At 37.2% G+C, this 12,545-nt stretch overlaps 1 protein-coding gene across 1 annotated transcript in view; it reads right to left on the bottom strand.

Moving 5' to 3' along the window:
• Positions 1-12,545, bottom strand: part of Frmpd1 (FERM and PDZ domain containing 1) — a 169,551-nt gene that overhangs the window by 37,469 nt on the left and 119,537 nt on the right. The window contains exon 2 of the mRNA XM_071600458.1: positions 11,268-11,372. Within this exon, the coding sequence (XP_071456559.1) occupies positions 11,268-11,368 (101 nt within the window). The 5' untranslated portion in view covers positions 11,369-11,372. The remainder of the gene's footprint in view (positions 1-11,267; positions 11,373-12,545) is intronic.

The raw sequence follows: 12,545 nt of genomic DNA, 5'->3' as shown, positions 1-12,545 counted from the left end.
TTAACATGTAATTAATACAAAAATTATAGATGCTTTATTCATTTTCCCCCATATAATACCTTCAAAATCCAATGTGTATTTTACACTTGGAATCTATTTTCATCACACACAAAAAACTTAGCTCTCACAAAATTTACAGTTGAAAAGTAAACTTTTCATGTCCAAGTTGTTTCAAACATACTTAAAAGTTTTTCCATAATTAAATTGTCATTCCTCAAATTTGAATTACTTAAAATTAAATATTCAGTTCCTTGATCACACTAGCCACATTTCAAAAATTTAATAGCTATCTGTGGGTAGTGGTGACCATACCAGACAATACAAATCTAGAGTCTATAAAAATGCATGAAAAATGAATGAGACTCCTATGTGTGGAAAAAAAAACTTTAAACATCAAAATGGTAATTAATACATATCAGAGTAAACATCTAAAATGTACTTTTATAGAATGTGTCAAACCTTAGAGTCACAAAAACTATTCATTGTGAGATATGGGTATATTTCATGTACTATATATGATATCATGTAGATTTGGGCCTCCAAACAGAGATGTTTGAACCTAGATGGTCTGATTTGAGAGCCTGAGCTCTTAAACTCTAATACTGCTATAAGAATGAGAGCAAGTTCAACATGTAATCACACATTTGACCTCTCTCTCTTCTACAGATCGTAGCTTCATTGTGCTCCTATCAGACAGAGGCAATGATCACACGTGCTTGCTTGCTGTGGCTTTTGGCAATGAAATTGAATAGGGATTCTTTCTCATGTCTGGCAGTTCTCAAGTCTAAACATGGAGCATAATATGTCCAGCAGTTTTACTCCTGGGTATATATCCAATAGAAATGAAAATGTATGTCCACATAAAAACTTGCTCACAAATGTTTATAGCAGCATTATCTCTAACAGTTCAAAAGTGGAGACAAATCATCCACTAATGACATAGATAAAAAAATTCCATGACAGAATATTATTCAGCAGTAAAAGGAATGAAATATGGATGCGTGTGCTATAACATGGATAAGCCCTGAACACACTGTGCTAAGTGAAAGAAGCCAGTCAGAATACGTGTTATATGATTCCACCTTTGTGAACTCTCCAGAATAGGTAATCTATAGAGACAGAAAGTAAATGAGTGGTTGCTTAAGGCCAGACAAAGGAAGTTTGGGAGAAAATGAGGAATGACTGCTAATAGCTATGAGGTATCTTTTGGGGGTGATGACAATCTTTCAAAATTGACTGTAGTGATAGTTATACATTTCTGTGAATATACTAGAAATAATTGAATTGTATACTTTAAATGGATGTAAGAATGCAAAGTATATCTCAATAAAATAAAAAGGAAAGAGGTTAAAAACTAAATAAGTAAATTGATTAAAAAAATAATATCCTAGCCGAGCATGGTGGTGCATGCCTATAATCCTAGTGATTCAGGAGGCTGAGGCAGGAAGATTGCAAGTTCAAAGCAAGGCCCTAAGCAATTTAGTGAGATACTGTCTCAAATTTTAAAAAAAGAAAGAAAGAAAGGAAGGAAAGAGAAAGTAAAAGAAAAAAATCCTGCTGTGTGCCACAGCACATGCCTGTAACCCCAGTGACTCTGGAGGCTGAGACAGAAGGATCGCAACTTAGCAAGGCTGTAAGTGACTTAAAGATACCCTGTCTCAAAAAAAAAAAAAAAAAATCTAGGGATGTAGCTCAGTGGTAAAGTGCCCCTGGTTAAATCTCCAGTAACAAACAAAAATCTCCTGAGAGGAGAAAGCTTATAATACAAATATGAGAAGAACAAGCACAAATGCATATGGTAAATATCCAGATTTCAAATGCTCAGAGCAAGAAAATTGATGATTATCACATGCAGAAACAAAGCTGGTAAATAAGAAAATGTACAACCTTATTAATTAAGAAGCAAAACAGAAAGGGCTACAGAGTACTATTACATTTCTACTAAATTACCAAATATGAATAAATATAAAACCCAACATGTATTGACGCTGAGATTCAGGGCTGACAATATAAATTGGCTATTTCATTTCTCTAGGAAATAAATCAGGGAAATTATAATATGAATTTAAAACTTGATCATTCTCTTCAACCACCTATTACTCTTTGGACTAGTAATGATCCCAAAGGGAAAATATAATATAATTGCATTAGACCATAAGTTCCTAACAAGGCAAACATGGCATCTATTCATCTCTGTGTCCCCTGTGCCTAGTGAAGTCTTAGAATAGAGTATAAACTCAGAAAGACCCTGGCTCTTGCATGTTCCAAAATATTCATCACAGTTGTACTCAGAATAGTAGAAACACTTGAAACAACCCAAGAAGGGATAGATAAACCAAGAACAGCAAAGAATTACCCAAGACTATATATCAACAAAGTGTCACAGACCTATGAAACTTCAGACATGCAAGGAACCAAGGCTTTGAAAATGCAACTTCTAAGCTGTAGTTGGAATCCCTTTCCTAAAGGAGAACTGGGATTATTCTGTCCCCATGATTCCCTTCCACTCACAGAACAAAAGTCAAACTCCTCAGCTTTGCCCTTGTGGTCCTGTGTCCTCAGACCTAGGCAGTGGCCAGCATCCATATGCCCTACACTCCTTCTAGGACATTACTCTGGACAAATAATATCTTCTACACTAGTTTTAAGTGCTGGGCCTCAGCCAGCTGCCCCTGTAGGAAAGTATAAAGCCAGGTCAAAGTCCAGCTCAAATGTCACCTCTTCCTTCTCTGTTTTCCTAGCTAGACATAGTTTATCTTAGAGACCTGACTCACCCTTTATTAGAAGTTATTAGATCCCAAATATAATAAACTTTGTATTCTTTGGAAGCAGCAGGAACCACATTTTATCCATCTACATTGAAGATCTCTGCTTACAGGAAGCATCAGTGCTCAGTGGACAAATAAATAGCAAAATACTATGCATATATAGCATGGTACCTTCTATAGTTTTACCTCTCCTATAGTTAGAAAAAGGTGAAAATATATATAGAACTACAATTTGAATATAAGTTGCAAGTTCATTTTCCTTTATGTTTGCTTAATTTGGTGCATTACTCAGCCCTGTGACTACTGTCCTAACCAGGATTCATCTTCTCCATATCCCAGAGCTCAGTAAAGGGTATCATGAGGATTATGGCAGTTGCCCAAGCCAGGCTCTTGGAAGTCATGCTTGATCATTCCCTCCTCTCATCCATAACATCACATTAGTCCCAACATCAAAAGATCTCTAAAGATGTGCATTTATTTCATACATCTCCACATCTCCCATTCCATTTCAGGGTCCCACCACCAGGCCTACAGATAGATTTCTGAAATAGGCTCCTGACTGCCTCCTGCTCTTTATTCTTTTCTCTCTGGATAATTCTCCATGTAGCAGCCAGACTGATTTTACAAATGAAAACTTGTTCATTTTGCCCCTGACTTAATGTCCTAATTCAGACTCCTAAATATGGCTTAATACCACTTCTGCCCTTCACTCCAGTCTCTCAAACCAAGCCAGTCATTTTCTTTGAAACTTCTGTTCCATCCAAACTAGTGTCTTTTGAGTTCCTCAAACACTGGCCTCTGGACAAGCTCTTCCCTCTGTGTGCATGCATACATATTCTTTCTCTTGCTCTCTTTCTTTCTTTTTCCAACATGCCTAACCATGTACTCTACCTGCCTACCTGCTTCTCAAACTTCCAAGTAGGTGGAAATATCTACGGAATGTGCTGAATGTGCCCAATAAACGGTACATCTCTTTTTGAAACACACGCCATATTCATAACAACCAATGCAAAGTCTCTTGTCCTCTCTGTAGTGTAATTTGCATAGCAAGAACTGAATATTTCTTGTTCCATGTGCTGAACTCAATGCTAGCCATAGAATAAGGCTTAATAATTGTCAGGAGAACAAAAGACAGAACAAATCTTACCACAGGGTTTCAAAATGAAGAACAAAAGAAAGGACAACCCTTACCACAGGGTTTCAAAAGAATCCACTTTGATGCTTTCCAAATGGGTGGGCTTCAGTTATCTGACACTTTCCATTTGGAAGGGGGTATTCTTCAACAATGGTGGACAAATGAGGCCCCGCTGTGTTGACTAATCCCTGAACAGTGTCAGTGGCTTTGGCTCAAAGTCTGGATTTGACATTTTCCCAAAGGCCATGTTCTAGCTTTTGTTTGGAAAGGGATTACCTAAGTACATGACCAAACTGTGGCCTCTCTCACAGGGGAACATTTAATATTTGACAGTAAGCTGAAGGAAATGATTTCTGTAACAAAATTTCCTCCTCTGAAGCATCTTATAAATATCAAATGAAGCACTGATCCAAAAACATATGTCTGCTGCCTTGGTAATGACTTCAAACCATAAATCTGAGGTCATTTCTGTGATCTTACTCTGTAAGTGTATAAGACTCATCATCACACTAATGAAATTCCTGTCAGATAACCAGATTTACCCCAAGGTAGAACCAGAAAAACATGTTGAATCTATCATAAAAACAGTCTTGTGTAGGCTAATTCTAAATTTCACAGGTCATAAGTTCATACTGAGCAGATCAATACCAGTGAGAAGAAAAATTACCAGATGGAAACAGATTATGCTTCAAATCTTCTCTGACTTTTTATCTGCTCTCTGATACGCTGGAAAAATACATTTTACCTCTGTCCTGTAACAAAGAAGTTACCTTCATGTTTCAGCAAGATGTGGAGAAACTATTTTGAATCTATGTTTAAACACTTTATTGTGTTCAGCTTGAGTGATTTAAAAAGCTAAATTTGATATAAACTGGATTTTGTAATTTAAAGTCTATTCAAAGAAAGCTGAAAGAGAAGCAGGCTGAGTCTATACCAGAAAGAAATTTAGCACGTAGTCACAATCAGATGAATATGCTAGGGGCTGTGAAAATTTCTAGGGCGGCATTCAACGTTGCAAGCACAATGCTCCTACAGTTTAGAGAAAGAAAATTCTTCCATTATTACTTTAAAAATAGGATTTGAGAAACAATGGAACTTTCTGGATGTCATTTAGGAAGCTTCCAGACTGTTCTCTTCAAATGTTTCCATTTTGCCCACAGGTAAAGCAGCAATAAAAATTGGTACCTAAAAGGGGCTTGCTACACCACAAGGAATATTGAAAAGGTCAAACAAAGCTAGCCTTATAGGGACTGGGGTTGTGGCTCAGCATTAGAGCGCTTGCCTAGCATGTGCAAGGCGCTGGGTTCAATCCTCAGCACCACAAAAAAAAAATAATAATAAATACATAAAATAAAGGTATGTGTTTAACTACAACTAAAAAAAAAATTAAAAACTAGTCTTATAATTATTAAATTGGCTGTTTATAGTTGTAATGAACAAGTAAACTGGGAAAGTGTAAAAAACCAGTAGCAAGGGCTTCTGACAAAAGATGCTGCCTTATGTGTATATGTGTACACGTATGCATACATGTGTTTGTGTACACATATGTGGGTGTGCACACATGTATGTATGTGCCTTGTTCCTGTGTGTGTAGACATGTGCATGTGTCTTCATTAGTAAAAGATTCAAGCTAAGTTTTCTTTTAGTAAAAGCTTAAAGTCATTTAGAGCACCTGGAGGACTGGTTCAGACACAGATCACCAGGGTCTGGAATTTCTAATTCAGTAGGTCTGGGGGTGGGGGGGTCCAAGAATTTGCATTTCTAACATCCTTCCAGACGAAAACCTAAGGAAGCTGAAAAGAGCACTGAGCTAGGATCAGGACATCTGGGGTCCTCTCTGGTTTTGCCCCTAGTTAAGCATAGATTTATACAAGTCACCAAACTTCTGGTTATCTTTTTTATCTTCACTGAACATTTGCCGATTCTAAAATGTTATTACCTTGTCACTCCCCTCCTCAAGTCCTCCAAGCTAAGTTGAAAGAAATCTTCTTTTCAAACCCTGAAGATACAAGTAAGCAATAATGAAGAAGGTAAGAAGTTGCCTTAAGCTCTTTCTGCTTCTTTAGATCTTGTTCCATAGAAGTAACCTTTCTAGATTAAGCATAAGAGAGTTCAGTGAATCTCATGCTTAATTGCTTTAATAACAGAATTATTCTAAAGTTCAAATGGCAGAAAAGGCAGGTAGGAGTAAAAACACTGAAAACAAGAAATAGAAGCCTAGTTTAATAGATAATAAGATGTACAAAGCTATAGTAAATAATTTTAACACAGTTGTGTTAAAAATAGGTAGTTACATCAATGGAACAGAATAGCCCAGAAATGGATCCAATCTTCCACTTGGAGACACAGGACCTTCATATACAACAAAGGAGAGGGGTTGGGGAAGAATAAGTCAATTGAGAAGGGAAAGATTGCTCAGCGTTAATGGTGATACAAACCACTACTTACTATCTCAGAAAAAGATCAAGATAGATCTTCATTTCCTAGCATTCACTAAAACTCAAAATAAAGACTTACTTGTAAAATATTTTGAATTATTATAAATAGAGTTGAAAGTTAAAGTTTTATAGGATGAGGATTTTTGTAAGCTTAGAAGCAATTAACAAAGTCATCCAAGAAAAGGATACTATTTAAAACTATATAAAAATGGAAACTTTCACAGGGAAAAAAACCTGATATAATTAAATGGAAAGTTATACTATGATCTAAGTCTATTTTCTTTCCTCTTTTCCTCCTTTTCCTCCCTCTTTCATTCCTTTCTTCTTGGTGCTGGGATCACACCCAGGGTTTGCACATGCTAGGCAAGTACTCTACTACTGAACTATACCCCCAACTCCATTTTATCACTTTTATAATCATATAAACCTATAAAGAAGACGACCATTTAAATGAAAGAAAAATGGTTAAAAATTACTTTGTTTGTGGAGTTCTTTCAATGTGTTATAGTTTTTTTGCAGAGCTGGGATTTAGCTCATTGGCAGAGTACTTTCCTAGCATGTGTGAGGCCTGGGTTCAATTCCCCAGTATGATAAGGGAAAAAAAAAAGCATTTAGTATTGTGTTATTGTTGTTATTTGACAAATTTACTCCTGGATAGTTCACTCAGAGCCAGAGATCAAATTTTATGGGGAAAAAAATGCCAATTACAGGTAAAGTGAGTGAGTACAAGGCTGAAATGACTGGAATTTTTTAAAAATATTTTTTTAGTTGTAGTGGGACACAATACCTTTATTTTTTTAAATTTTATTTCATTTTTTGTATGTGGTGCTGAGGATCAAACCCAGCAGCTCGCACATGCTAGGCGAGAGCTCTGCTGCTGAGCCACAACCCCAGCCCCATGGAGTTTTTTTAATTCTGAAAAAAATATAACAGAATATGTGTGTAAATTGATATGACTGAAGATGAGTATCTGTTTCCTTTGTTTTGGACTACAGAAAACATTTTGATGTATTTCCTTCATTGCTGGCCATAGCTACCAGGAAACTCAGAGCTAATGTTAATATTAAATTATTAAAATGCTAAATCCTATCTAATTAGCTGGAAATCTTTTTATAACATTTTTATTTTTTATTTAATTTTCCCTACATGTCTTAAAACTGTATGCCATCAAAATTTTTTCTTGGAAGATGGAGGGATGGAAATTTCAAATATATTAAATAAATAATACAGTCCTATACTATGAAAGCTCTTTATCAGTATAAATTTATTGAACATTTACTACATAGTAAGCACTCTGCCACAGCTGAGAATACTTTGTAAAACAAGACAGTCATGGTCCGTGGTCTCACATGTGACAGTCGGGTCATGGGAGAAAGGTCACACAATAAGTAGGTGAGGGAGATAAATAGGTAAATGGTGAGTCTATAGAGTGGAGAATTAGCTGGGACAGATAAAGAATAAATGACCATGGCAGTGTTCCCAGGGACAGAGAGATTTGAGATAAATGTCGATGTTATTACCAAGTGTGGTGAGTGGAGGAAACAGGATGGACCCACCGTGCCTTAGATAATCAGGAAAGACCTTGTAAAGAAGGTGATGTTTAAACAATCTGAAGAATAAGGACCAGCTGTAAAAGGAAGAGAAGAAAGAACTTTCTAGGTCAACTTAATAGTGAGTAAAATGGAAAGAGCTTGATTGGTTCCAGGAATGTAGAGGGAATATAATAATGGAAAATGTTAACCAAGGTTGCAAGAGGAACAAGGTGAGGTTGGAGAGTTAGGCTGGAGCAGATTAGGAAGAGACCTATAGGCCGTGGCACAATGGAAGGAGAACCACTGAGTAGTTTGGGGAGGGGGGTGATGGAATTGGGGGCTAGCTCAAGGACAAGAGCCATTTGCATTTTGAAAAGTCTATAGAGTGGAGAATTAGCTGGGACAGAGAAAGAATAAATGACCATGGCAGTGTTCCCAGGGACAGAAAGATCTGAGCTACGTTTGAAGGCAAATCAACAGGAGCTGCTGGTGGGCCAGATATAGGGCATTCAGTACGATTCTCAGGATTCCTGATTAAGCAACTGGATGGTAAGTGGTACCTTTTACTTTACTCCTGGAAAAAGTATTTACCCCAAACTTAGGGTTTTTAATTCTTGATCATTTTAAAAGTAATCAGAGGAGAACAAGAACCCAGCCTATATCCAGGTTTCAGAATCAGAGATGAAAAACTGTTTAAACAAGCCTACATGTGATTCACTCTGGAAACACAGATGCAAAAATGCTGTCTTCCATGGGTGCTATGAGGAACTTCTCTCTTTTCTTTCTCAAGCACTTAAAAACAAAACTCCCTAGGCATGTGAAAAGATGTTCAATGTCATTAGCCATCAGGGAAAAGCAGGTCAAAACCATGAAATACCACTTCATTCCCACTAGAATGCCTACAATAACAAAGACAGATTATAGCAAGTGTTAGCAAAGACGTAGAGACACTGGAACCCTCATAGAAAGCTGGCAGAAGTGTAAAATTGTGCAGCTGCTTTAGAAAACAGTCTGGCAGTTCCTTCAAAAATTAAACATAGAGTTACCATGTGACCCAGCTAGTCCATTCCTTAAGTATATACCCAAAAGAACTGAAAACATAAGTTTGCATGAAACCTTTTACACAAATGTTCATAGCAGCATTATTCCTAATAGTCAAAAAGTGGAAACAACCCAAAATGTTTCTGTCATATAAATACATATCATGCATGTGTGTATATACACATGCTATATATTTTTGAGAGTATTTATCAACCCAAATGTTTATGATATATCAACTGAAAAATGAATAAAGAAAACATTCCATAATGGAATATTATTTAACAATAAAAATAAATGAAATAGTGATTTTTGCTACAACATGGATGAATCTTGAATACATTATGCTGAGTGGAAGAAGCCAGACCCAAGTGATACTCTATTTTAAGATTCCATTTATGTGAAATATCCAGAATAAGCAAATCTATAGCACCAAAAGTACTTTAGTGGGAACCTAGGACTAGGGAAGGAATAAATGGGAAATGACAGTGGGTATAGTGTTTCTTTTTGGAGTATTAAAAATGTTCTAAAATCAGATTGTGTTCTAAAATATATATATATGTACTAAAAACTACTTAGTTGTATATTTGGTTGAATTTTATGGTATGTGAAATGTACCTCAAAGAGGATATGGGGGGGGGGGGAAGCTTGCTAGAGGTCAATATTATCTCTCATGTACATCCTGTGAGAGAAGTAAGATGTTAACAGGTTCCAAGGTCAAATAGTTAGGCAACATCCAATTAAATGGGTATCTTTTCTGCAGAACTTTTTAAAGGTTTAATTGATACCATGTGCATAATATGTATAATGAACTAACAAGGTACATGATTAGATAGGACATAGGTAACATAATTTCCCAAACACTTCTCGTCACAGGATCGTTTTTAGTGGAGCAGCACCTCACAGGACTAAGTTCTGCAGAATACTGGGAAACAAGATGCTTTGTAGTTTCCCATTCATTCACTGAGCACTACCTGATCACCTCTAATGCTTGTACAACTCAGTCACTTCTGGGCTACAGAGATGAGGCTAATACTTTCCAGGACCTTGTGGAAGGATGGTCTAGAAGAAGGAAAATGAATGTGTTCAAAGAAGTTGAACACACCAGGAGGAGCACAATGCTGTGGCTATAATTCAAATACCACGGGGTCCCGTGGGAGGGTTCATTCTGAGTGTGGACTGGGTAACACTTCATGGAAGACCCAGTACTTCAGGCAGCCTTAACCATGGGTGGGTTCTGGACATATGCAGATGAGAGAAGGGGCCTGGTATAGGAGCCCAGGTTCAAGGGGCAAAGGGGAAGAGACAGTGGCTGTAGTAGTGAACAGTGAATAGTTCATTTTTGCATAATATGAATGAAGGCGAGTAGTAAGATAAATAGCTTGAGGGACTGTGGGTCAACCACAGAGAAACTGGAAGTCTAAACCATTTAGACTTCATTCTATAAGAAATGGGGACTCACCAAAGATTTCTGAGCAGGAATGGTCCTAAAGAAATTACTCTCTGAACCTCAGGTGTTTATCTGTAAAATGGTACTAATTCTATAGCCTTATCTCAGCTCAACGTGTGAGGATTGGGGAACTTGCCCAGTGAGCAAAGCTTCTTACTGGACAGCAGAACAGCTGTTTCCATTTCCTTTGGAAGAATGTGTGTCTCAGAAACACCTGACATGTGATATTTCATCTCTGTGGCAGGGCCAGACGGGAAATCTGAGATGGAAAACGAACACTTTAAAACAGAACATATTTTAAAGTTCTCTTGTAGCAGTCAAATCAGATCTGTATTTGATTTCATTTTATTTTGTTAAGAATGAAATAAGGACTACAAGGAAGGAACAGCTGCAGGAAACAAAGATAGGGAAAGAATATAAACAGCAGGTTGCTTGGCTCACATATCAAATACCAAGACAAGGGGTGTGTGTGTGTGTGTGTGAGAGAGAGAGAGAGAGAGAGACAGAGAGAGAGAGACAGAGAGAGAGAGAGAGAGAGAGAGAGAGAGAGAGAGAGAAAGAGAAAGAGAGAGAGAGAATATGAGCATGTATTCCACAAAGTGCATATGTACATGTGTATGAGTATGCAAGAGCATTTGTGTGACTGTGTCTGTTTCTTTAAATATGTGTGTGAGTTTGAGGTGAATGTGACTGTGCGTGTGGGTGTATGTTGGGGTGGGGGTACAGGGAAAGGCATCCCAGCCAAATCACTGAACTGTGTACACTTCTCCCTCCCATATGGTGTAAGAACAAAGCAAAGCAGGGACTGCGATCTCCAGGTGCTGCCAGGACTGGCAAAACCTCCTCCCACAGGGATACCAAATCCTGACAGATAAAAATCTGCTCACTGGGGAGTGGGAGCCTTACCGGGCTGAGCTGTCCCGGGAGCGTCGAAGCCATCTCGCTACCATTTGTTCTATTCTGTGTGCTTTCCGAGTCTGGAATAAACTGGTCTCCAGCTCTTCCATTTACCTAAAAAGAAGAAGAGCGTTCTTAAGAAGCTAACCAAAATGCTGTAAGGTATGATACTTCCTGTATTTGCCCATTTGAAGACATGCTGAGCAAATATCTAGTGTTCTCCTTCTATCTGAAATCAACATAAAGCTCAATGCCTGCAAAGTAAACACTTAGCTATCTCTGCCCTGAAGAGGCCAATCTTTGGTCAACAGAATAGCTTTGTATCTGTCACACAAGAGTGAGACAGTGCAATAGATAAGGCTTCTCAAACTTCATGACTATGTGACACTGTCTTTTCTCCCCCAACTATGTGTGCATCCCTGGACAACACAGTTCAGTGTAGCCTGCGTCAGGAACTGCAGGAACCTGGGAGCATTCTCAATCACGCTGGGCATATTCTTCCAAGTGCTGCTTCTTTGGCTCAATATTTTATATTTCATTTTTGAAGAGGTTGTTCATATGTATAATTCAACTCTAGCCTTTAAAAAAAGATGTAGCTACTTGTTGTCTACTTAAATGTTTGTGAAGAGGGTAGATCTTTTGTTAAGTATCCTTATCATAGTAAAAAATATGTATACAGTGAAAGTTCTTGACTTGCCATCCACCCAGCTCCCCTGCCCACACTGTTCTCCTGCTATCTGTCCTCCCAGAGTTTCTTCATGTCTATGCAAATAAACACAAATACAGATTTTTCTATTTCCTCAACACAAAGGGCAGTACATCACACACTGTTCTGCACCAGGGTTTGTTTTCTCCTTAGACTATACATCCTTGATATCTTTCCACATCAGTGCATAGATTCCTTCCTCATTCTTTTTGCAACTACTGAGTATTCCATTGTATGAATGTACTGTAATTTAAAAAAGAGTCCTATTGGTAGACATTTGGGTTATTACCAATCTTTCCCTATTATAAATAATATTACAATGAGTTATGTGGTACATATATCATTTCTGCATGTTTACAATTATATACCTGGATAGGTTCCCAAATATTAAATTGCTAGGTCAAAAGTTGCATGCATTTATGATTTGATAGATATTTTCAGGTTAACAAAGGAAGAAATACATATATATATATATATATATATATATACACAATATATATATATATACACACACTATATATATATATATATATATATATATATATATATATATATATATATATATGATTAATGTTCCACAA

This window comes from Marmota flaviventris, chromosome 13 (genome assembly GCF_047511675.1).
Source record: "Marmota flaviventris isolate mMarFla1 chromosome 13, mMarFla1.hap1, whole genome shotgun sequence".
Classification (NCBI taxonomy): Eukaryota; Metazoa; Chordata; class Mammalia; order Rodentia; family Sciuridae; genus Marmota; species Marmota flaviventris.
This window is presented reverse-complemented; position numbering and strand designations above follow the sequence as displayed.